General features: G+C 39.1%; 1 protein-coding gene across 11 annotated transcripts in view; it reads right to left on the reverse strand.

Moving 5' to 3' along the window:
* Positions 1-2,556: 2,556 nt before the first annotated feature.
* The window catches only part of LOC126248879 (dnaJ homolog subfamily C member 5), a 91,259-nt gene continuing 66,118 nt past the window's right edge, over positions 2,557-27,697 (reverse strand). For 6 of the 11 annotated variants that reach the window (XM_049950328.1, XM_049950336.1, XM_049950327.1 and 3 more), the window contains 3 exons: positions 12,592-12,733; positions 12,132-12,226; positions 2,557-8,997 (listed from right to left, as the gene is read on the reverse strand). In XM_049950328.1, coding sequence (XP_049806285.1) covers positions 12,156-12,226; positions 12,592-12,733 — 213 coding nt within the window. In that variant the 3' untranslated portion in view covers positions 2,557-8,997; positions 12,132-12,155. The remainder of the gene's footprint in view (positions 8,998-12,131; positions 12,227-12,591; positions 12,734-27,697) is intronic. The other 5 variants (XR_007545552.1, XR_007545551.1, XM_049950335.1 and 2 more) reach the window with 5 other exon arrangements.

Consider the following 27,697-nt stretch of genomic DNA (forward strand, 5'->3'; position numbering starts at 1 on the left):
GTAAGAACTGATTTCAGTCTTCATCATTGGTGCCCTGGGATCAATATCACATAACCTAAAGTAGAATCCTAAGATGTAGTAGACAGTGAAATACAAGGTACAGTACTGTTTGTAACTGCCCATGTATTATGCAAAGTATTGTAAAATCACGTAACTTACCAGGTCTGCTCTTGAGAAAGTTCGAAGTTACCTGGAGTAGACTTTATTGTATCCAACAATGTTAACTCTAGTGTGAAAAATAAAGATGATGATGATGATGATGAAATGAAATATTCCCAAGCCCTGAACTCAAACAATGGGAGAAGAAATTAAATGTTTGAAGTACACCACGGTACGCAGATGAATCAAAAGGAGAAATGTTGAAAGGAAGAAACACGAGGTACATGTTAGTGTTAAAAATTAGTGAATAAATTAAGAACAAAATCTATGCAAAACCCACAGTGTGAGAAAATAAAGCTCAATAGGACATACTGACATACCTGTGATAACTTTATTTGGCAAGTCAGTAAGTAGTCACAGGAGTAAACAATGGGGCACTACAAAAATTTTATTTGGGAAACTAGATGTCTACACAACAGAGTGAAATGTATGACGGTGGAAATGAACTGTAAGATAGCTTAACACCAAAGGAAAAATCATGTCAGAAAGAAAATTGACTTCAACTCTACAAAAGACCCATAGGTGTCAAAGTATAACTTTTCTCACTAAAGCCAAATTACAGTTCAAAACATTAATGTAACAATACCTTAAATTTTGTCAAAAGGAACAAAACAGATGTATATGAAACTTGTATCTTGTAAAATCAAGGGAGAATTGCACAAATAAATACATTCCCCCTCTACAGAAATTAATAAACACTTGTTAAATAAGCCGATTATGAAGTGACACCAGATGGTGTAATTATACAGTTGGTCACTAAAATTGCAGCACCATGAAAGCAGCATGCAACAAACATCAGATCGGCATGATGTGTAACACACATTTGGATATACACATGATTAGCATCACAGTGCAACCGCACGAAGTACATATGTAATGCCATCAACATTCTATATACAGAGAGAGAGAGAGTGCAGCAAATTTCTCTTTCAGAAATTACATTTGAATGTTGGTTGGTAGTGTGGAAGAAGAAGAAGAATAAGAAGAAGAAGAAGAAGAAGAAACAAATGAGCACATCAGTATTTGACAGTGGAAGGATAATGGCCCACTGAGACTGCAGTTTATAATTCCAGGATATTGCTGCTCGTGTTGTTCAAGACCTCACGGTTGTCGCAGAATGTCGACTTGATGGGTTAAAGAGGCCCATAATCAACGTCATGCTGGGTCTCAATGGCCCCACGTGAGTAAGGTCCAAGGAACTGAAATACTGTTTTCTCAGCTGTGCAGGATTATAAAGACGTACCAAATACCACAGGTCAGGAAATGGGCTTGTTTGCAGAAATACAAGTATCCAGTGGACAGTGCAATGATGTCTGAAGCAATATGGAGTGTCAGCACCTAACCATTGCTAACACAGCAACAGAGATGTCCCTAGAGCGGTGTGCCCAATAACATCACCAGACAGGGCGACAACACATTGCCTTTTTAGACGAGTCTCAGTTCTGTATACAGTATCACAATGTACATAGCCACGTGTGAATGCTCAGCGAAAATGAGTGTTTCCCGATTGCATTCATCATTGTCACACGGACCAAGCTCCTAGAGTGATGACATGGGCTGCCATTGGGCAAACACCACAATCACCTCTAGTTTGCATAGCTGGTAATTTGGACAGCAGTTGTAACATTTCAAATGTATTAAGGCTGGTTTCTGTGCCCTAACTTTCTGGCCACCACAATATCTTAACAAGATAATATGCTGTCTGTACCGTTCTAACCTACCTCGATACAGAAAGTATTCAGACTGTTGCCCTAGCTGGCATATCTCATCCACTGCAAACATTTGGTCATCAGTTGCCGCGAGACTAGCATCCTACCACTTGCTGGCCACTAAGACTAATGAATTCTGACACAGGGTTGAAACAGCATAGAAATGGTTTGTTTGAGATGAATTCATTGTTTAATTTTTTTCTTTATTTTTTCCCTACTGGTTTAACTGCTTCTTATTCTTTTCGTTTATAGTCACTGTTGGCAGAAGTGGCAGCTCTTTATAGTAGATTTCTTACAATGGATACACCAAAATCGCATACTATTTTTTTTCTATTAAACTGTTTACACATAACGAGTTAAGTTTTGTTATTTGCTCTCTTTTCCTCGTGTTGAATTTTAATGTTCAGCAGTGTATATTTATTTCACTTTTTATAAGTGCTGGTGCATTATTTTTTACATAATGGTTAGCTACTTAAATTTAAAATATTTTAACTTAATAAGAAATTCTGTTATCTATGTAAAACAGTTATTAAAAACCACGAACATCTTAGCAGCTTCCTCCCTCCTCGCAAAAAGAAAAAAAGGTATTCTTTGCCCAAAAGAGAATTACATTGGAGCTTTTTATGTGGAACATTGTGCAATGATGACAATATCCTACAAAAAGTGAAGCATAGTGTATACACAGGCATTTGATTTCAGTCTTATGTATTTTCACAACAATTTTTAATTAACTTGATCACTTACAGTACAATGTGTGACAAAGCCTTCACAATAACTCATGGCACATTTCTTTGGGTAGGATTTTCCATTTCAAGTGATGTGAAAATGTCTTACTGTTATAAGGTTCACAGAGTACAGTGACGAGTCTGGTAGGCTACCAAGCCAGTACAACATAGGAGAGATTTTTGTCCATAATTTAATAAGTATCTTCCAATGTGCTGCACTGTAGTTTCTGCCTCTTATCAAATTTCTTTATTGTTTTCGCTTTTTCTACAAAAGAAGGAACTCCAATTTATAAAGAGCAGATTTTACTATTTTATTAACAATTTCGATTCATGGAATGTAATATATTTACATATGTATGTTCACAAAATGTTTGTGTGGCATGGCGAGGAGCAGGCACCAGTTCCATTACTGTAATGAATGAATTCTCTCTCTCTCTCTCTCTCTCTCTCTCTCTCTCTCTCTCTCTCTCTCTCTCTCTCACACACACACACACACACACTTTTCGATTAACAATGTTCCTAATTTTTGAAACTGCTACAGCACAATAAAATACAATCATTGTAGACTTATCACAAAACAATTTTGTTGGACAAACCTGAAACTAGTACATAGTGGCGTTATTACCATTAACTTAGCAAGTAATTCATACAACAGTATTCCTGATTCACATTTGTTTCTAACTACAACTGGACTTTTGTCCTGCTCAGTAGTGAGAAAGAAATTTTATTATATTGACAAAATCAAAAGTATTAATAGACAAATTTCAAATGAAGTGACAATCACAAAAAATGGTGCTAGGTACAAAAAGTGACTAAACTGACTGGTTGTTACGTCTGGTACAATACATCTAAGAGTATCTATATCTGAGTTACAATTTTCTCAACCATTAATCACAATTACAGAAAATTTTAGATCTGTACACTGAATTGTGACAAAAATTCCCCGTTTTCTTTCTGATCAATGAGGCTTCTTATACATTCGATGTTATACCTACATTATCACTGTGATACAGCAATGTAAATATCAAAAAGCCAAACTGAATCAAAATGTATACTAACCTGAATGATTCATTTCACTGTAGAAAGTGAGATTTTATTCAAATTTGTATTTCATTGTTAAGAATTAATACGGGTAGTGGAAACTTTTAAGTTTGATGTATTTCATCTCATCTTTAAGAGTATGTAACAAATACAAGAACATTAACACTTTTCATATTATTTTGTCACCCATGTGCACTTACAATTTATAATATATGTAAACACTTTTAAAAGTCTATTAAACTGCAGTAAATATGAATTTAATCTGCTTGATGCATAGAAGTTCATTGGACAGGTAAACTCTAATGCATCAACACAAGTCTGGAGATTCACTGTTACCCAGTAAATGGGGGAGGGGGACACTATTTGAATTTAATTTTATTTGTAATACAGTCCATCACTGGGTCTTATATTGAGCTCATATCTCATCTCAGAACCTACCAATATGACCTTGTATTTATATTTAGTTGTTTTGTGAGGCACTTCAGAACTTTATTTCACTTCTCATATTTCATGGTTCAGCCTGTTTTACCTTCTTCATTCATCCTGTTGCCACAGTAAATTTACATTTAATGTATTATCATTGCTTTGATGGAGGAAACTTAAACAAGGTTCCCCACTAGTATTCTTTAGAAAAATGAGCATTAAAATATCTAGACAGGCCAAATCATACATATACAACTGCAAACTCTGTGCTGCTCAGTATGTAATTACCTCCACAGTACACCACCCAGCATCTTAGCAAAATACAAGTACATTCATCATCCAACTGTAGTCCTTAAATCAAGTTTCTCCTCCATAACAACAAGTTTATAGTGTATTCTACAATAGGGTTCTCTGCTAAATATGTACATGTCCTCAAATTATAACTTTCAAATGAAATCCTATGAATTAAGTAATTTAACACAAATGCATTTTAGTATTCTAGTACCTAGTATGAAGCTGGTCAGATGAAAACTTCCCATTGTCAATTTAACTACGAAGTCTATAACTGATTTATGCACTTACATACATACATACGTAAATACATGCACATGTTCACAATACAAAAAGTAAACAATATAAAAGCAATCATGTAAATAACAAATTACTCATCTAAGTAAAGTTTGGACCGGCTGTTGCAGGAACAGATACATGTCATACAGCAAGGTGCAGACGCAGTCTAGTGCAAAGAGATGTTTGCTGTTGTTCTGTTCTTAAAGCACAGTAAAGGAAGCAAGATTGGATTTTAATGTCTTGTTGATGACATGGTACAATAATAGACAATTTATTCACAAACAAACTTTATGTTAAATGTTATTCAGTTTGTTGACAACAAAAGGAAACAGTGCACATGGAAAAGGTTACACAATATGCTTCCCAAAATGTTTAAATATTACAACATTCCTGTGTGTAAAATATAGGATATGGGATATAGCACTGAGCATAATGGGCAATCTACACAGTTGCAAAGAGTGGAATTTTAACAACAGCAGAGAAATAATTAGGCCATTCAATATTTAGTTGTTGGGCTACTCCTATCTTGTTAGTACATAACACCCTTAAGGTGGGGTGGGAGGTTAATACAACACAACAGTAACAGTACTTTTCATAATAAAATTGAGAGGAACTCAAATCTTACCAGTTTTTCCATTGTCACAACATAGCAAGTACTCCACTTACCAAATAATAATAATAATAATAATAGATTATTTATTTATTAGCACTATTATTATTATTATTATTATTATTATTATTGTTGTTGTTGTTGTTGTTAGCTTTGCAGTTTGTCTGTCATTACATTAGACGAAAACTGGATCATGTCCCAATGGAGTACAATGTGCTATTGGATAATACACTTGGGTGAATGGTAAAGCTTTTAGTGTTGGACAACATGTGCTCATACTCAATTGGAAGAGTTGTAATCAGTAGCAGATGGTAGTTCCACACATACAGGGGCTCCATCAACAGAGGGCAGTTCTGCAGACACAGAAGTCTAAAATCATAATACTGCAAATCTAATGCCAGCAAAACACTTGCAATTTAGAAACCACATCCATTACAGTAGAAACCAACTGAACTGAAAACAATCTCTCTTGTAATAAAACCCTGCAGCAACTATTACTCTTTTGTATTAGCATTAATACTGCTATATGATACTTTTATCTCAATAGACTACGATTATAGCTAACACAGAACATTTCAACACCATTGCATTAAGTGCGTATGGGCCACAGATTCCAAAAGTCAATGACTATAACAAAATAATAGTAATAATACCCCCCCCCCCCCCACACACACACACACACCACTTATTTGAATATCAGCTCTACTGAAGCAGCTGTGTATTTATTTAACAGAATGCTGTGCATATATAATGAGCTATCAACAATGTAAGGAAAAGACAGATTGCTACTTACAGTAAGATGACATGTTAACTTACAGACAGGGATAGTGAAAAAGACACTTACACATTAGCTTTTGGCCAAAGCCTTTGGTATTTCATTCCCGTCCCAGGTGCCAGAGATGGCAATCTTGTGCATGCTTGTGTGAATGAATGTTGTGTGTTTACTTTACTTTTCTGATGATGGCTCTGGCTGGCTGACGGCTAATATGTACATATCGTTTTTTTTTTTTCCCCAAACTTAACACGTCATCTTTATGGTAAGTAGCAATCTATCATTTCCTTATATTTCTGATGTTACAACCTGGAGTTCCCATGGTTTGCATAATTAACTATCAATCAGAAATAAATACTGGATAAACTGATTTCTCTCATCCTCCATTCTGAATTTTGTATCTGTTATTGTACCCTCTTCTGAGTGTTACACCAAGATTAAATTCAAGACTGTACAAAGCTTCACAATTCAGCTATAAATATGTTGACAAAATTACTGCACATGTTGTCTTTGTTTCCTTTTAATGAAGTACTGGAAGAGAAGACTAAGGACTGCAGCTGTAATAAATGACACTTCGGTTTGCTTCGCTTTTTCAAAGACTGACTGCCAAATAGGTCTACACTAACCAATTTGACAAGTTTTACAACAAATTTTAATAAAGAATAAAATAAATAATAAAAATTGTGAACCTATACAGCAATATAAACTGTGAACCTATACAGAAATCTAAAAACAGGACGACCGGAGCTGTGGTTTAAAAATCCAACTACTACTGCCCCACCAACTTATAAAAACACAGTTGGATCAAAAGTGTAAGGATGACGAAGAGACTTCCGAGAGACAAAGAGGAGAACACTGACCATCAATAGACATAACACTAACTCATGCCAGCGGCAGTTTTAATTTTGTGCTCTTCAAGGACCCACTTCCAAGGCTATTTTGCTACTTCTGAGAGCAGTCTCATCAGATGCTGTTACAGCACAAATTATAGTACATATGGATAACTCCAAAGCAAATTTTTCTAACGGAAAAATGAATCAAGTATTCCAATGAGGCTGTTTTTATTGTGTCCTCTGAGTCATTCAGTATGATGCCCTCTGACAGAGTGTTAATTTTGCCTTTATTAGTTCCTATGAATTTTACTGCTGCTTCCGCAGTTAGGCACATTGCAGAATACACAATTTCACCTAATTTCCACGTGATAAAATATATTTTGCCTCAAGCATCCTTAGCAGACAATTATTATTAGTTTTATTACTACTGCAGTTAATTTCCATTAGTATGTAGTCTATAATATAATATTTTCTTTCTTTCACATAGTATTTTCCTCCTGTCTGTTCTCTAAGCACTCCCCTATGGTGCATATATCAGATTAATATACCAATATATTTGATACTAAACACTTTTCTGACACCTTATGGAAACAAATTAAATAAAATACAATCAGTAGAACAAATTCTTATTTTATATGCTGCACTGAATTAAAAAAAAAACATTACATTTCTCATATATTAATAATGTTTTCCAAATCTGGAAATATAATGACACACAACTTAAGCCATTCTGAATGAATTCAAGCCTCCTGAATGACTATCATTCACAAACCACAGTTCCTTCCCTCTCTTTCATTTAGTAAGTTTAGAATGCAATTGTGGCAGTCTTAGAGCTTGTAAACCAAACTACACAACTTAAAACACTCTAGCCAGGCTATTCCCAATATCATAAAAAGGTTTTTACGCCTGCTTTATATAGTATCACATATTTAAAAAAGTGTGTATTTATTAGTTAAGTTAAATTTACAGTTTTTACAATACCAAAATTTATACACAGTAATATACATCTGCTCACAAAATAAACATGTAATACTTGACAACGAAGTGTTGTTAATTTTTAACATCCAAGCATTTCTGATAAATGACTCACAGTGGTAATTGATGTAAATACAATCACAATTATCTGCAAAGCCAGAGAAGACTGAAGCATATCCTGCCCTTGAACAATGACTGAAAGTGAATAATTTACTGTGTCTCAGAGAAAATAAACTGAGAACACTAATTGTCGATAATTATTACTTTGAAGGGCAGTTTCAATTTGTTGTATGCAACAAACAAATTCTGATTGTAAATTTTACAGAGTTAATATTTTCAGTCTCTGCTAAATTTTCAGAAATCAAGTTTGAACATATGCATTTCATTTGGCAGCTTACAGTCTATACACTACTACTAAATAGCTAACGGTAAAACTGATTCTTCCAAACAGACTGACAGTCGCCAACAATTCAACTGTAGGTAATTTAACAAAGTCTTCTGTAAATTTATTTGGAAAGCTTGGAAGACCATTCAAACCTGTGACACTTTTTTTCCCCACTTACTTTCTTATAGGATATAACTAATCCTAAAATCAAATGCATTTACTTCCAACAGATGTTCTTGTTGCATTCATGTTTCTTTCCAGGCATAACAATACAACTGCTACATTCACATACAAACTAACAATTCTAAACAACAGGCAATGTTGGCCCTCTCAACGTTCAATCCTATTCTCTCTTACACACTCAATGTAATAGTTAATTACAGATGCACCCAGATACAACCACAGAAGTTACTTACTTGATTAACAGGGGTAGTGTTAAATTTGTGAGATTCCCCTATACATTTCCACACTGCATGTGACTAGAGTAAAATTACGTGAGCATAGCAACAAGCAAGCATGTCACTGAATGTACATCATTATTTTGAGGGTGGAAGTAAAAATAGCTATTTCCCAGATTTAAAAAATGCTTACTTCTCATTGTGACTAATGTCTGGTGCCACTAAAGATAAATCAATCACAAGCATGTAGTTAAATGAAATAACACTTCAACTCTCGATGATGATAATAATTATATTATAACAGGAATGAAGGGCTGTAGTTCTTATAAGTACAAAGTTTATCAGACACTGCCACTGTACGTCAACTTACTTTCCTCAGTTTCTTGTACACGTCTACCTGAAATTAAGACAAATTTATTAAATCTAACTCAAAAGGTTAACTACTAAATTACAAATTAAATTAAGGTGGGAACAGTTTTTAGAAACAATATTTATGAGCCAAGGGATGCCATTTAGCTTCAATATATATTCTTATTATTTTGCCTCTCACTTCGCTGCTGTTTCACCTTTAGCATCTAGTAAAGAGAGTATACCATCATTACACTATATGTAAGCACAACAAACCTCATTGTACACAGCAATTCCTCTTAATGTTTAAAAACCCACAAAGTGACATAGATGATGCTGAAAGAAGTTATTATATACAAGACACATGGGGCCACAAATGTTGGGAAATACCCCAGCAAGTGGGTGACAAACACTGAACATGTGACATCACCAGATGACGTACCTTGCTGCACATGCAGCAGTTGAGCTTGTCGATCTTAACTCTGGCTGGTAGGGGGCAGTGCTATATATCGCTCCAGAAGGCTACTCTGTTTTCATAAATGTAAACTGATTCATTGTAGTCTTATATTACCACTACCATGAGCACTACCATATCACATTGGATAATGCAAGAATGAAAACAGACTAACCGAGTGGAGCAATACATAGCGCTGCCCCCTACCGGCAAGGCTAGGATCGACAAGCCCAATAGCAGCACATGTGGCAAGGTATGTCATCTGATGAAGTCACATGTTCAACATCTGTAGCCCACTTTTGACACATTTCCTGACATTTGCAGCTCCATGTGTCTTACATAAAATTATTTGTCTCAGCATTATCTATGTTGCTTTACACATTTTTAAGCATTAATAAGAATCACCCTGTATAGTGTGAAACCCAACTCCACCATCTTAATTTCGAACTCTGTTCAGGAATATTTTCCTAGTATTTCAGCATAAGCAAAGAGTTGTAGATTGTGTAGCAGAATAGTTACCAAAATAAATGTCCAATAGCATGATGTAAGGTATGTAAATTAATGCATACATCCACTGTTTTTGCAAATTAAGCTATAAATAGAACTTCGACATAATCTTATAAACAACACACAGAGCATCACGTTGTTAATACATATCTCAACTGTGAACTATAAACAAATGATGTATAATATTTTACAAAAAATATTCATTCACAATTGTAAACATTATGTACCAAAAGTTTTGCTAAATGTTAATATGTAATGACAATTTTACAGTTAGAAAATAAAAAATAATCCACTGAAGATTGCACAAAAAGTACTGAAACATGCCTGGGTGAAACAAAATAGAAAAAGAAAGGTCTTTTGCATAACATGGAATTCCTCGTCCTATTTTTGCAGCAAGCACGGACATAACAAGAAGAATTGCAGCACCACAAGATGATTACTCTTGTTGCTATTTCAGTCTTATTTCTGTCATAAGCATACTGCAAACTGAACAGTTTATTCATGAGAACATTTCACTTTTATAAACATAGTATTAGCAATGATTGTTTTGAAATCGTTATGGGTAGAAGTCCTTTGAGCTCTTCTGATTATTATAGACTGAATGACAGTTTTACTTTAGAATGACACATTAAAGACTCTACTGTCAGTGTCAGCTAATGTTTCTCTTTCTGATTTAGATCAAAACTTAACTTTTTTCTGTTGGTCCAAGATTAGCATTATATTATACAGTATAGTGAATCTGTGAATGGCATTCAATATCTGAACTAAAGTCAGTCAGTAAAGCTTAAACAATTGGCCCTAAAAGCAGAAGACAAGTTCTTTTTATTTATGCAGCAAAATAACTGACAATGGCTGTAGTAGTGAAGATATAAAATGAAAACTGACATTAGCAAGGGAAGTGTTTCTGATGAGGAAAACTTGTTAATACTCAATATAAGTTTGTGTTAGGAAGAATTTTGTGAAGACATTTGTCTGGTGTGTAGTCTTTTACCAAAATGAAACATACATGATAAAAAACTCAGATAAGAAAAGAATAGAAGCTTTTGAAATGTTGTGCTACAGAAAAAGGTTTAATTTGTTGTTCTGTTTACTAATCAGGAGACACAAAACTGAATTGGGGGAGAAAAAAAATCCTGATGGTATTACTTGACTGAAAGATCAAGTTGCAGGACCTGTTGTGTCTCCGTCAGATGCAGTACACAGCACTAGACTTTAGAAAGTACCACACACAGAATGGCCAGCCACATCCTCGATAGCACACGTCAGGAACTACCTCATGCTTACAGTCCAAGACATTCAAATAGTCCATTCTTACACCAATAGTTACGTCTGCCACCTGAGAGTGCTGAAACCCAGAGCTATTCGATCCATCTGCCAAATAGTCCAGATTCGCATGTTCATATGCCGAGCACAAGATTTAAGTGACCGTACACCAACGCACAACCAGTTATCACCCAGCTCCAGTCATTGGGCAGTTAATGCCAAGTGTCTAAGATTATCTGTTGAGAGTCTGAACTTACGAACTCTCAAACTGCAGTCCTAACTGAACATCAACTAGAGTATTTAGTCATCATTTACTGTGTTAGGTTAGGTAAGATTCAGACTTTTACATAAGTGTGTCTTCTCCTCGAGCAAAACCAGAGTACATTTTGATGCACATTATTTTAGTAAATCATTGTTCTTATTTCCCACATGTTGTCCTAGTTATTCTGTTTTGGATATTTTGCCCTGTGACGTGACTGTGGCAAACAATCAAGTACGCCACCTTCCTACAAGTGTGGGAGGGATTCCACCTCCTGCCATCTTTAAGTTGGCTTGCGCAAGATACCTAGAGAGCTAGTTGCACAAGCTACCTAGAAGGCATTATACTCTCACTCAATATGCAAACAGAATGGGACACAAAATCCATAATACTGGTACAAAGTATCCTCCCCTGTGCACCCTGCAGTTGCTTGCAAAGTGTAGATATTAATGTAAATAAACTATTGTTAACTTCTGACTGTAATTCTTTATCAATGTTGTAATGCATTGTATGTGGCTTTATTATGTGTGTGTGTGCCAACAGCTCACTGCAGTAAAGACGTTACAGCCAGGAACAGATGATAGTTCTTTTAAATGGTTAAAGCTATGTACGCATAATTTATTTGCTCCTAAATGGCTTTCATAAAATGTACATACATGAGCAAAAAGTAATATCACTCTGCAACTATGATGCCACATACCTGCAGAACTAGGGTACTCCCCCATTACCATTTTGACTGCTGTTGAGGCTGTGCTGTTTGTGCTATGTGTGATGGAGAGCCCTTCTCTGACAACCCTAAAATATAATGCACAACTGTACTGTGTTTACACAAAATAAATCAACAAAAATTAAAGTAAGTAATTCACCAGACAGACAGACAGACAGACAGACAGACAGAGAGAGAGAGAGAGAGAGAGAGAGAGAGAGAGAGAGAGAGAGAGACACAATATATCCCCAGATGTGAACATACCCTCAAGAGTTGCAAGTGCAGGTTTATATAATGAATTTATCAGGTTTTCTCATTTACTTTGTCATGTATGCTTTGAGAAATAAATTTCTGTTACGTGGAATTACATTAAGTGACACAGATCCATGTCAGAAGGTCTCGTACTTTCCTTAAAATGACGGATAAAAAATTTCAGTTAAAACTATGCACATACCAGGTGTATATGTCACTTTTTCTGCTGGGTTCAGTGATGTATTCTCCGTTGCATTATCAGGGGCAGATGCAACAAACACAGCACTTGTACCAGTAGGCTGAGAAGTTACAGCTGGTCCAGCTTCATCATCGCTTAAATCCTCCTACAAACCAAATGAAATTTGAGTATCACCTTGAAATCTTTAGATAAAAAGTTGGTTAGCAATATTTTACAGAAACTTAACATCTGAAATAAACAAACATGAACAACAACAAGTTAATCAGTGTTTAAATACCTCACAATATGGTCTATGTATTATCATAAATACATTTTGGATCTCCTGGTTTTCAATTTTTTATGTACTTCAATTATGCAAAATATGACTACAGTGCAAATGAACTTGGTATTCATACAACTGGTGCTGACTCCAACTATAAGTTTTCTGTTATGGAGCTTCACTGCTATGATGGATACTTACTTACGTTCATCTGATAAAGCTCTTAAACAGCTTCTCTTTCCAATTAAATTTTATAGGGACATGGCAGCTGAAATTTGTATTATTTGAAAGGCAGAACACAACATGATACTTGTTATGAAGCCAACTAGAGATAGAAATTACACTATTCAATTTTGAGGGATGAGATGGTTGGAGAAGGATGGGGGCATATTAGGTGGTATAGTGTGATTTAATCAAAATAATTAGTATTTAACACTTATCAGACATTACTGGGTAAGATCTCATTTTGTCAACATGCTGTACAAAGTGTTACTGCAAGGATATATCAAATAGCCGAGACTATTATTGACATAACTGCAGGTTAGCATTATGACAGGCAGCTGGCTCCAAACCAGCAAAAAGTACCGTTTTGTGCAATGTAATAATTGTTTAAGGATTTACTATTACGGTTCAACAGTATTCAATTACAGTGAACTGATATGAAATGCATTTGTTACATATGGATAAGTGCAAAAGAAATGATACATGTTAAAATTATTTTATATTTTACAAGGAAATTCTCAAACTGCAGTCCAAGCTGAATTTCAACTACAGTAGTTACTCATTATCTACTGTGTTAGTTCAGATTATGTTCAGACTTTAAAGTAGGTGTCACGTCTTCTCCTCGAGCAAAAGCAGACTATTTTTAATATAGTTGGGCTTACTGCTAACAATGGTCAAAAGCTTATGAACACAGATTTCCACTGCCAAAATGAACAAACTGCTCCTATAAGCAACATTAAGCATTTAGTCCATTTTCATCAACAGAAGATTATTAAACCACAAGTTCATTTTACATTGTTACATTTAGCAGATTATCATGAGTAGGAACAGATTTAACTGTTATTGAGATAGCTTCACTGCTCAGACAACTCTGCAATCCAATGGCCAACAAAATTAGACCAATTCCACAGCATCATCAACAACAATTACATTTCATATTCAAAGAAATTTCAGGCTTTCAGCCACTCATTGTCAACTATATTTTGACTGAACACCTGCCAGTAATCCTCAGGTGAGCCATTAAGCCTGAAGAAGGTGTCCTCTATTCAACAGTTGACTAGTGCATTGCGAGTCTTCGGTACATGCGTCAATCTTGTAGCGACGGACAGACCAAACTACAAAGAAGTCCCTCTCTGGTGGAATTGCAGAATTCAGTCGTCCTTAGGATTGCTGCTTTGTGTGACCATCAGTGAACTCCATCATCTTTGATTAGAACAAATTGAGACGACGACAGCGATTCATGCATTGTCTACCCGATAGTCGCTACCACGGTTCATCAGAATTTTCATGATGCGTATTTCTGCAGATTCTTTAATAATGGATCTCCAAAAAAGATGTTGCTGTACCCAGAATTACTGTTTTATCACATCTATTGAATGTCTATTGGAGATAAAATGTATGACAGTTTCAGACTTGTTTGGGTGCAAAAGGTGAGTGCAGAGTTTATTATTCGGGGCAGCATTCTTTCATGGTGCATGTAGTGTGGCCAACATAAACCTTACCACAATGGCAAGGTATTTTACAAATCCCAGCCTTCCACATTAACAAATTGTCCTTCACTAATCCCAGAAGTTTGGCCACCTTAGATGACGGGTAGAAAACCACTTTCACTTGAAAGCAAATTAAAAAGGGTAGAAACAAATAAAGCTAAGAAATTAGGAAGTGAATAAAGAGGAGATCGCATCAGCAGAATCTTTAGTTTTTTTTTTCACTTTTTTGGGGGATATTTGATTCAAGACAGCACAAATCCTTAACTATTTACAGATGAAAGTGGTTTCCCACTCAACATCTAATATTGCTGAACTTTTGGGGTCAGTGATGGATAATTTGTTATTGTGGAAGGCTGATATTTTGAAAATATCCTGCCAACGTGGTAAGCCGTATGTGAGCCAGACCACATGCACAGTGGAAGAACACAGTACTGAACATCAATGCTGCACTCACCATTTGGTACAAACCAAGTCAGCTGTTGCCGAACATTGTATCTAGACTGGACAGTCAATGGAGTATGATAAAACAATAATTTTGGCCACAGAAACAAACTTCTTGGGTCTCCATTAATAAAGAAGACATGGAAATACAAGTGGCAGAAAATCTGACGGACCATGATAGCGTTTAGCAGTTAGATAATGCATGGAACCCTGTCATCTCCACAGTTTGCTCTAATATAAGACACCAGAGAACACAGACAGTCTTAGCAAGTTGCGACTCCCAAGGACAGCCGAATTCCGCAGTTCAACCAGTGAAGGCACTGCCACAGGGCATTATCATAACACACTCAGTGCGCTAACAAACTGCATAACGGAGGACATCATTGCAGTCTTAAATGGCTCACTTGAGAATGACTGACAGGTCTGTAGATGAAATATCATGGAGTGTAGTTAACAAAGATTTCTTGCAAACCCAAAATTTCTTTGAACGTTCAATTTACTGGGAAATTTTTAAAAGAAGTAGCTTTGCACTTACAAATCAACAGTTTGTGACTTGGTCATCTGTTTTTCACGCAGAATATCAGAAAAGAAAGGCAATTATGGTGGGATACTTTATGAATTCTGTGAATCGCACAATATTCCTCTCAATATAAAAATCTAGGACAGGATGTCATAGATAGGTTATACACCTGGAGTTGTTTTATATGTGATGAGACCCTACTTGAAAAAGGGTATTTGCTTTATATAGACTTTTTTTAAAAATGGAAACGGGGGGAAAAATGACAGTTGTTGTAAGTGTAAAGATGAATGGAGAGTACTCACCATTTCAAAATGCACTGTGCTGAAAAGGCAAGGAGCCTATAAATCTATGCAGTCATTAACTACAGAGGTGCGACAATTATTATGACCCAATATTTCACAGAAAAGAGCACTTTTGTGTTTTTATGTACTTGCTTATTTAACAGGTCAATGTTACACCAATATTTCGTATGTGTGCCTTTCAACTTTAACAACAACACATTTCTCCTACATATGCTTTCTATTGCAAATGAGTAAATAATTTCAATTCCAGCATCGTACTGCCATAGTTTGATAAAGTCCCTCCATAATTTTTACCTTTGTTGTAAGGGTAGTTTTTGTCCCTCTTTGCTCCCCCCCCCCCCCCCCCCCCCCAATCTTCCTCTATGAACCATGGACCTTGCCGTTGGTGCCGTACCACAATGGAGGGGTATCTGTTGAGACGCCAGACAAACATGTGGTTCCTGAAGAGGGGCAGCAGCCTTTTCAGTAACAGGGGCAATAGTCTGGATGATTGACTGATTTGGCCTTGGAACATTAACCAAAAGGGCCTTCTTGTGCTGGTACTGCAAACGGCCGAAAGCAAGGGGGAAACTACAGCCGTAATTATTCCTAAGGGCGTGCAGCTTTACCGTATGATTAAATGATGATGGTGTCCTCCTGGGCAAAATATTCCGGAGGTAATATAGTCCCCATTCAGATCTCCGGGTGGGGACTACTCAGGAGGATGTTGTTATCAAGAGAAAGAAAACTGGCATTCTACGGATCAGAGCGTGGAATGTCAGATCCCTTAATCACGCAGGTAGGTTAGAAAATTTAAAAAGGGAAATGGATAGGTTAAAGTTAGATATAGTGGGAATTAGTGAAATTCGGTGGCAGGAGGAACAAGACTTCTGGTCAGGTGAATACAGGATTATAAATACAAAATCAAATAAGTGTAATGCAGGAGTTGGTTTAATAATGAATACGGAAATAGGAATGCGGGAAAGCTACTACAAACAGCATAGTGAATGCATTATTGCCACCAAGGTAGATACGAAGCCCACGCCTACCACAGTAGTACAAGTTTATATGCCAAATAGCTCCACAGATGACAAAGAGATTCGTGAAATGTATGCTAAGATAAAAGGAATTATTCAGATAGTGAAGGTAGACAAAAGTTTAATAGTCATGGGTGACTGGAATTTGATAGTAGGAAAAGGAAGAGAAGGTAACGTAGTAGGTGGATATGAAATGCGGGCAAGGAATGAAAGAGGAAGTCGCCTGGCAGAATTTTGCACAGAGCGCAACTTAATCATAGCTAACACTTGGTTTAAGAATCATGAAAGAAGGTTGTATACATGGAAGAACCCTGGAGATACTAAAAGGTATCAGATAGATTATATAATGGTAAGACAGAGATTTAAGAACCAGGTTTCAAATTGTAAGACATTTCCAGGGGCAGATGTGGACTCTGACCACTATCTATTGGTTATGACCTGTAGATTAAAACTGAAGAAACTGCAAAAAGGTGGGAATTTAAGGAGATGGGACCTGGATAAACTGAAAGAACCAGAGGTTGTACAGAGTTTCAGGGAGAGCATAAGGGAACAATTGACAGGAATGGGGGAAAGAAATACAGTAGAAGAAGAATGGGTAGCTTTGAGGGATGAAGTAGTGAAGGCAGCAGAGGATCAAGTAGGTAAAAAGACGAGGGCTATTAGAAATCCTTGGGTAACAGAAGAAATATTGAATTTAGTTGATGAAAAGAGAAAATATAAAAATGCAGTAAATGAAGCAGGCAAAAAGGAATACAAACGTCTCAAAAATGAGATCGACAGGAAGTGCAAAATGGCTAAGTAGGCATGGCTTGAGGACAAATGTAAGGATGTAGAGGCATACATCACTAGGGGTAAGATAGGTACTGCCTACAGGAAAATGAGAGACCTTTGGAGAAAAGAGAACCACTTGATATTCATACAGGACATCAGATGGAAACCCAGTTCTAAGCAAAGAAGGGAAAGCAGAAGGGTGGAAGGAGTACATACAAGGTCTATACAAGGGCGATGTACTTGAGGACAATATGGAAATGGGAGAGGATGTAGATGAAGATGAAATGGGAGATATGATACTGCATGAAGAGTTTGACAGAGCACTGAAAGACCTAAGTTGAAACAAGGCCCTGGGAGTAGACAACATTCCATTAGAACTATGAGGCTATTGGCCACTCTTATTTCAATAGCCTCCTTTAGAACACACTCCCAAAATGAAGTCCATCTGAGCACTTCAGTTTGTTCATATTTCCTTGAGAACCCTGTAGCAATACAATGTTCCACAACAACAGATTTCATTGGCTGCTTGAGTTTACTGTCTCCTGTGGTTCTGGCACCATTCTTCAAGTGTCCACACAGTCTTCCCGATGTGTGCCTCACCACATTTGCAAGGAATACGGTAGAGACCTGGTTCATGGAGCCCCCGAATCATCTTTCAACATACCCAATAGTGCTCAAATTTTCAGAGGTGGACAGAAAATAAATTTAATGTTATGTTGAGCCAAGATTCTTCTTATTTTGTTTGACACTTTCTCAGCATACAGCATCGTCTTACCCATCTTGTCATATTCTGTTTCCTGGGTCAGTACATTCTGCCAGACAGCAGGTAGGATTTGTCTCCCGCCGTGTCTGTTCTTCTTGAACACACCCTTAAAGTAGTTGTGTTCCCTTGTGTTCCACAGCAGAATAGTAATTAAATGCAGCAATAAAATTTTGTGGAACTTGCTGGGATGATGCGAAGTGTTGCACATCGGTTGATTGCACAGTGATGATGTTACCAACATCAACACTCAGAAGAACGGAAGTACAAACAAGCTGGGGGCCCACTGCCTTAGACTGTGTGAGAGAAAATGTCGGGAACACCTTATTCGGCACTTGGACAACAGTGCAGAGCACCACCAGCTTGGAATCCACTGCTATGAGTACGCAGTTGACCGGCTGAAGTGGGAACCTCAACTCTGCAAGCTGCATTTCTGCTGGTGACTTGACTGCAGATGAGGGCCAGGACAATCTTCCATGGATGAAGAACTTATCTGCCTATCTGTGATACATTACATTTGGCACCTGTGCTGCCACTCATGAGCAGCTGTATGCTGGGATCGCCTCTCGGGCTGCCCTTCATGTCACTGTTGCATCTTCCGCTTACACACAATCTTGAACAACTGATAACAGAGACATGCAGATTTCTGGATTCTAGCCTAAGCACAGCTTAGGAAAAATTCAAAAACACAAATGTCAGCATATCAGTAACTATGTACATATCATTCAATGGCTGCAAGAAATACACTTTCATAACCAAGACCTAATGGTGAGCTTTTATGTATTCTCCCTCTTCACCAGACTGCTGCTTGCTGATTTCTTCAACTCAGTGTCAAATTCACAATGGATGTGGAAGAAAATGGTGACTTTCCTGTTTGGATGTCCTGGACAAGTGCAAAGCGGATGACACTATGGGATACTGTGTGTAAAGGAAAGCCACCCATACTGATTTTTATATCCAAATGTCCAGCTGTCATCATCCTTCAGAGTGTGACCATGCAATATTGGATGAAGTGAGCTCAACCACCTTAAGCAATGTATTCAGGAAGAATGGATTCAGTGGGAGACATATGGTGTGCTTTCAAGGGTACAACCCCAGCAAATGGAACATGACAAGCAGGATAAGAAATAGGCACATCTGAGTACACCAGCAAAGTCCCTAAGAAAATTAGCAAATTCTTGGCTCGACATAACACTAAATGTGTTTTACGTTCACCTATGAAAATGCATGTAATATCAGATATCTGAAAGATGATTTGGGGCTCGATAAACTAGGTGTCTACCATATTGCTTACAAATGTAGTAAGGCATACACTGGACAGACTGTGTAGGCAGTCAAAGAAAGATGCCAGGAGCATAGGAGACACCAAACTCCAGACATCACCAAAATCTGTTGTTGCAGGAAATTATGCACGTATAGGGGACTCAACGAAATATGAGTGGCTGATGGGCTGATCAAGAGAGACAGGGGCTTCACTCTCAGTAAAGTGTGGGACATAGTGCCAACCAACTGGAGTTCAACATCGGCTGAGAGCAAATTCCAGGCAGGAGGGGAGAAAGAAGCACTGAGGGACCAGAATTTGGGCCCAGCATTTGACAATTGCACCCCTCCTCCACCTACCCAACACGGGGTATGGCCAGGTAGCAAGGGAATGGGTGGGGTGAGGAGCGATGTGGCGAAGATGCTCATTCTAGAGATATCACCTGAGGATGACAGCAAGGTACTTTGTCAAAAACTTGTTATGTAAATGACCACAACTGGTTGACCATTATGTTTTCAGGTGTCCAAATTTTATCAATCCCAAGAAGCCTCCCCCCTCCCTCCAGACACCCCTTAATGGCATCTTTAAGAGTGTGCCTAATCCGCATGGAATTCACTCATGTGCGATGTGTGAGGATGATGGCAAATACATCTCGCACAGTTTGGTGGAAGATGCCAAAGATGACAAACTACCTTGCCTAATGACACAGCCATTTGAGCAGTATGCATAGCCCTATGGGAATCACATGGATGCACATAGGTGTCGAGGTTGCAGTTTGCACAAGCTTGATGCTCTTCCATAGACCTCATGCTGTGTTGTGATGTAGCTAGTTGCCATGTTCCCTGTTAGGTCACACTCACCAAGTACTCACTCATTTTCGGAATAGGGGACGTTGAGTGATGGAGAACGAATTTCACTCATTCGGTACACCACGCGAATGCAGTGCTCTAGCCCCCCAACCATTGCATGACCTGTTGTTGAAAACGAGGATTTTTCGTTTAATATTGTGGCTCTACTTCTGTACTGTGGAATCAGTACATATGCTTGTGTACCCAAATGAACAACTTCATTAAAGCTGAATGGATATGAGAGAAAACCTGCATGTCCAATGGGTAAACGAAACTATTTCCTACTTCCATGCAGTAGATTATTTAAATTATGCTAAGAGCACAGTATTTTACTACAAGAACATGATCAGCCTAGAAGACAAAATGGATACTCATAAATTTCATAAATTCAAGGCTGAAGGCTAGTTCACAATTCGTTGTTCTGAAAAATTCTGGCCAGGCATCAAATCAGTCATGACCATAGAGCAGATCCTCATGACGACAATGACGAGTTATGGAGGGCTGTCTCTTGGTCACTGCATAACGAATACTGTTCTGTATTTGGGGACTTTGGCTATTAGGGACAAGGAAAAAATACTTGGATTTTTCTGCATGTCCCAGTTAGATATATCCTTTTTCTTGGGTGAAAATACACCTTTTCCTGGTTGAAAATATGCTGTACCCTCAGGTGAAATTACAGTTTTCCCATGTTAAGTGACAATCTACTTTCCCTCCTGGCTGTAAAACCTATCAATCCTTTGAATGGTAAAGGTTTTATACTCCGTTGTAGAACTTCCCAGCACTAAGAAGTGAAACTCAGCAAAAAATGTTTTGGAAAGATTATTGATGCACTGCAACATGTGCACTGAATATTTTCATATCACAAGAGTATAGATACGAATTCCACCAAATACGGCACGGTAGCTTTCAAAGCACTGCTATTGAGACTGCAACGCACTTTGAATACTTATGCTTATTGCTAACCTTACCTACCTAATAGTAATGTGCACCTTAACAATAAGTAGCCATTGTGAAGGTAGGTTGGTTGGTTGGTTGGTTGGTTGGTTTGGGGGATTAAAGAGACCAGACTGCTATGGTCATCGGTCCCTAGCCATTGTGAAAATAGTATTGATCTGTGTACATTAGTTACAAAAATGAGTGAAGAGACTGTACCTGTTTCTTCTAGCAACTCTCCATAAACTTCCACGTCATGTCTGTGACGCATTAATCCAGTACATGCTCAATTTCTTTTATATGCTTTAATCTCACTGCAATGAGCCAATTGCAAGGTTTCTCTCACAGCACCCTCCCCCTCATGGACCAAGTAAAAGTGTGTGTTCAGCCAACAGTGACATCATTGTTAAGTAGTGCGAACACAATTAGGAAAAGTTAATGGTTTAAATTAAAATACATTCAGCATAGCTACAAGAAAGCTAAGCTTTCATACATAATAACGGTCAAAATTTTTTTGCAGTTCTCTCTCTCTCTCTCTCTCTCTCTCTCTCTCTCTCTCTCTCTCTCTCTCTCTCTCTGAGGGTGTGTTTAGGCAGGATCCTAAGAGCACAGTTTAAATTGCTGTAGCTGAATATTAAGCCAACTATGTGTGAAACTGCTTAAGAACTCGCCTCACACATTGTTTTTGAGAGAGTAATTATATTTTTTGTCACTGTTATTGCATACTTTGTAATCTATGAAAGAACTAAGTAAATAGAAAACACTGACACTGAAGCTTGGCCTTCTTTTGCTGTGTTACCCTTTAAGATACGGTATATCAAACACAAATATGCATGTAAAACGTGATAAATGGCATAAATGGCTGGTCCTCAAAGTGTTAAGTTTTGAATGAGAGTCAGACGCTCCATGTTTTAAGGAATTCATCGCGTATTGGCACAAGTTAACATGATTCATCTTATGTAAAAGAAAATTTACTTTGAAAGTACCGCTTCCTAAACCATCATTCATGATATTTTCAAGCAACCTGTTAGAAATGAAAACATTTATGATGGCGTGCTGATCGGAAGCAGTTTGATGTTACGAAGTATTGAATAGTCTTTGAAACATTTTGCTGTTGGCAGACGTTTGTGTGTACTATGTTTTGCTGTTGTAAATGGTGCATTTTCTTTGCCACTAAAGTTTTGTTTTGGTGGTGTTCTCTCATTTATGTTTTATTGCTGCAGTCTTATTCTGCAGTAGTGGACTAAAGTAAAATTCTTTGTTAGAATATCAGTTATTACCAGCCAAAATTACAAAAATTTAACTGAAAATAAAAACAATGAAAAACTCCCAGAATTCTAAAAAATTCCTGAGGTTTTCCTGGATGTAAGAATTCTTTGTTTTTCCCCCAGATTTCCTGGTTGTCCTGGGGCATATGCACCCTGGCTATGCCATGCCTCGAAATCCCTTGAGACTAAGGAGATAGTGACTTAGTGAAGGAACATGGGTATCTCAAGAAATTGGCATCAACTGCATGAAAAAAATGGTGCAAAATGATTCTGAAGATATGAAGTCCATACGAAAGAATAAGGTGGTTACTTTAGCCTCAGCTTCATGTGCCCTGACAAGTGCAGAAATAAAATGTACAGTCAATCATCTTACTTCCTTCCAATGAATTTGCACTGCAGAGCAATCTGATGATAATGTGACAGAATTTTTCAAATTTGAGCTTGCACTTTTTCCTCTCTGTATCTTCAGTGAGGGCGGCATATGCAAGGGCACAAAATCAGCTTTGTATGTGGCTTTCACTCTGATAAAAGAGGGAGTGGATCTATGGATGCGCAAATACGCAATAATTTATGATGAATACTTTCTACATATAAGTGTACTGAGTTTGACTACAACAACCATGTTAAAGACATTGTGGAAGTTTTATGTGAACAATATGCAAAAGCACTTTGGATATAATGCCACCGTAGTTTTTGATGATGGTCTAGTGACATCCATTACCTGATCATTGAAGTAACAGGCTTCACTACACTGATCTACAAAATTAGCCTTTTCTGCAACAACAGCCATTACAATGTCATAATTTTTTTATCAAACAACAACAACAACAACAGCAAGAACAACAAAAGGACTTCATTTCAATGGTGATGACTGAAATGGTTGCAAAGGCCATAGAAGATACCAATTCAATGATAATGAACACTTTAGATATGAGTGGTGTCTATTCTGGTTGTTTTGGTTTTAGGGCACAAAACTGCTATGGTCATTAGCGCCCGGTCCGTGACTTAGGAAACAGTAAAAACCGAAAATGGAAACCAGCAGAAATGGGAACAAAACTCAAAAACTTGGAGAAACTAAAAGCAGAAGGAAGGCTTAAAAATCCACTACAGAAAGGGGTTGGTTGTCCCCAAAAAAAGCTTCAAATGTCTGACGTCATTTCACTGGCACTAATAAACTCAAGAACGCGATCGGCCGAGCGCGTGTCATCTGCTAAAATTGACAATATATCAGGAGACAGCTGTAGACGGGCGCGTAACGGAGTAAAATAGGGGCACTCAATTAAAAGGTGTATAACCGTCCACAGCTGAGAGCAGTGGGGACAGAGTGGGGGATGATCGCCGCTTAAAAGATGTCGATGGCTAAAAAGATAGTGCCCTATCCGAAGTCTAGTTAAAATTACCTCCTCCCGACGATGCGTTCGGGAGGAAGAGGTCCAAGCACAAGGAAGAGCTTTCACGTCCCACAATTTATTATGGGGAAGTGTCGACCAAGGTGCGTGCCATAAAAGAACAACTCGACGACATAAAACGCTCCATAGATCGGTGAAGGGAATCGATTGAATAGCTGGCCGAAGAAGAGAGACTGCAGCCTTGGCCGCTATATCATCCGCCTCATTTCCACAGATACCAACGTGTCCCGGGAGCCAGAGGAACGCTACCGAGATGCCCCCCCAGGTGGAGCAAGCGCAGACAGTCCTGAATCCGGTGGACCAGAGGGTGGACAGGGTAAAGAGCTTGGAGACTGAGGAGAGAGCTGAGAGAATCTGAGCAGATAACATACTGTATCCACGGATGGTGGTGGATGTAGTGGACAGCCTGGAAAACAGCGTAAAGCTCCGCAATATAAACCGAACACTGGTCGGGAAGCCGAAATTGATTTGGGGTGTCGCCAACAATAGGCACTTCCTACACCTAACCATGTTTTCGAGCCATTAGTGTAAATAAATGTGGCTTCCTTCATTTGTGCACATAGAGCAGCAAATGCCAGATGATAAACAAGTGAAGGGGTACCATCCTTGGGAAATTGACAAAGGTCACAGAGCAGGCAGATCCAGGGACGGAGCCAAGGCGGTGCTGTACCCCAAGTTGTCAAGAAGGTTTTAGGAAAGCGAAAGGAAATAGAATGGAGCAGTTGACGGAAGCGGACTCCCGGTGGTAAGAGGGAGGAGGGGTGGTCTGCATACCCTACATCAAAGGAGGTGTCGAAAAAAATGTCATGGGCTGGATTAGCAGGCATGGAAGACAGATGGCTAGCATAACGACTCAGAGGGACTGCTCGCCGATTGGACAGCGGAGGTTCAGCAGTCTCAGCATAAAGGCTTTCCAGAGGGCTGGTGTAAAAAGCGCCAGACACTAAACGTAATCCACGGTGGTGGATTGAGTCGAGACGACGAAGAATAGACGGCCGAGCAGAGGAGTAAACTATGCTTCCATAGTCCAATTTCGAGCGCACTAAGGCGTGATAGAGGCGGAGAAGAACCATTCGGTCCGCTCCCCAGGAGGTACCATTCAGGACACGGAGGGTGTTGAGGGATCGCAGACAGCGAGCCGAAAGATAGGAAACGTGGGAGGACCAGCACAGTTTTCTGTCAAACATAAGACCCAAGAATTTAGCGACGTCCGAAAACGGAAGGTTGACAGGTCCTAGATGTAAGGAGGGTGGAAGAAACTCCTTACGTCGCCAAAAATTAACACAAACGGTCTTACTGGGAGAAAAACGGAAGCCGGTTTCGATGCTCCAAGAGTAGAGGTGATTGAGACATCCTTGAAGACGTCGTTCAAGAAGGCTGGTCCGTTGAGAGCTGTAGTAGATCGCAAAATCGTCCACAAAGAGGGAGCCCGAGACATCAGGAAGGAGACAATCCATAATTGGATTTATGGCAATGGCAAACAGTACAACACTTAGCACGGAGCCCTGGGGTACCCCGTTTTCTTGGGAGAAAGTACGGGAGAGAGTAGTGTTCACCCGCACTCTAAATGTGCACTCTGCCATAAATTCGTGAAGAAAAAGGGGCAGCCGACCTCGAAAGCCCCAAGAGAACAGTGTGCGGAGGATGCCTGTCCTCCAACAGGTATCGTATGCTCTCTCCAGATCAAAAAATATTGCTACTGTTTGGAGTTTCCGGAGAAAATTGTTCATGATATAAGTGGAGAGAGAAACAAGATGGTCAACTGCAGAACGATGCTTTCGGAAACCGCATTGGGCAGGTGTTAAAAGACTGCGGGGCTCCAGCCACCAAGCTAAACGGCAATTCACCATACGCTCCAAAACCTTACATACACTCCTCGTGAGAGAAATGGGGCGATAGCTAGAGGGGAGATGTTTGTCCTTTCCAGGTTTCGGAACAGGAATGACGATAGCTTCCCGCCAGCATCTGGGAAAAGTACTATCGGTCCAAATTCGATTATAAATGCGAAGGAGGTAACACAGACTATGGGTTGATAAATGCAGCAACATTTGGATGTGAATACCATCTGGTCCTGGGGCGGAGGAGCGAGAAGAATAGAGTGCATGTTGGAGTTCCCGCATGAAGAAAACAGTATTATAGCTTTCGCGATTTTGAGAGAAGAAAGCAAGAGGTTGCACTTCCGCTGCACGTTTCTTCGGGAGAAACGCTGGCGGGTAATTTTAAGAGCTCGAAATCTCAGCAAAGTGTTTACCCAAGGAGTTAGAAATTGCGACGGGGTCCACTAACGTATCACGCGGGACCGTGAGCCCAGAGACCGGGGAGAAACTAGGCGCGCCAGATAACCGTCGAATCCGACTCCAAACTTCCGAGGAGGGAGTGAAGTTGTTAAATGAGCTAGTAAAGAATTTCCAGCTTGCCTTCTTGCTATTGTGGATGACGCGACGGCATCGCGCATGGAACTGCTTATAGAGGATACAGTTGGCCAAAGTAGGATGGTGGCGGAAAACGCGAAGAGCACGTCGCCACTCACATATTGCGTCACGGCATGCCTCGTTCCACCAAGGAACTGGGGGGCGCCGGGGCAATTCGGAGGTGCGTGGTATTGAACGTTCCGCAGCTGTAAGAATAATGTCTGTAATATGTGTGACCTCATCGTCGACGCTAGGAAAGTGATGGTCATCGAATGTCGCTAGAGACGAAAAAAGTGTCCAATCGGCTTGGGCAAACTTCCAGCGTCGCGGGCGCATATATGGCAGTTGAGGCTGCAGTCTAAGGACACATGGAAAGTGGTCACTCAAGTGTGTATCATCAAGGGCGAACCATTCGAAGCGCCGAGCTAGCGGAACAGACCGACCGAAAGGTCCAAATGAGATAAATTTGTCGTGGAGGCAGACAAAAACGTAGGGACCCCAGTGTTGAGGCAAACTAGATCCGCTTGGTGGAAGACGTCTAGCAATAGTGAGCCATGTGGACAAGGATGTGGAGATCCCCAAAGCGGGTGGTGGGCATTGAAGTCCCCAACTAGCAAATAGGGGGGTGGAAGCTGACCAAGAAGATGAAGGAGATCAGCTCATGCCATTGGTGTGGACGATGGCATGTATACAGTACAAAGAGAGAACGTGTATCCAGAAAGGGAAAGACGGACGGCGACAGCTTGGAAGGAAGTGTTTAAGTGGATTGGGTGATAATGGAGAGTATCATGGAGAAGAATCATGAGTCCTCCATGGGCTGGAGTGCCTTCAACAGAGGGGAGATCAAATTGGACGGACTGAAAATGTGGGAGAACAAAGCGGTCATGGGGACACAGCTTTGTTTCCTGAAGACAGAAGATGACCGGCGAGTAGGATCGTAAGAGGATCGACAATTCATCCCGATTGGCTTGAATGCCGCGGATATTCCAGTGGATAATGGACATAGGGTGAACAGAAAATGGAGGAATGTGACCAAGGTTGCCGTCAACTCAACGACTGCTCAGAGCTTGCGACCGACAGCATGGAATGGCATTCAGCCGAAGGCAGAAGATCCTGATCCATAGGTTGTTCAGGAGCAGCTCCTGCCACCAGCGATCGGCCGGTTGATCGGCTGCCAGCAGTGCGCCTCGGCGACACA

The sequence above is a fragment of the Schistocerca nitens genome, chromosome 3 (genome assembly GCF_023898315.1).
Source record: "Schistocerca nitens isolate TAMUIC-IGC-003100 chromosome 3, iqSchNite1.1, whole genome shotgun sequence".
In the NCBI taxonomy this organism is placed as follows: domain Eukaryota; kingdom Metazoa; phylum Arthropoda; class Insecta; order Orthoptera; family Acrididae; genus Schistocerca; species Schistocerca nitens.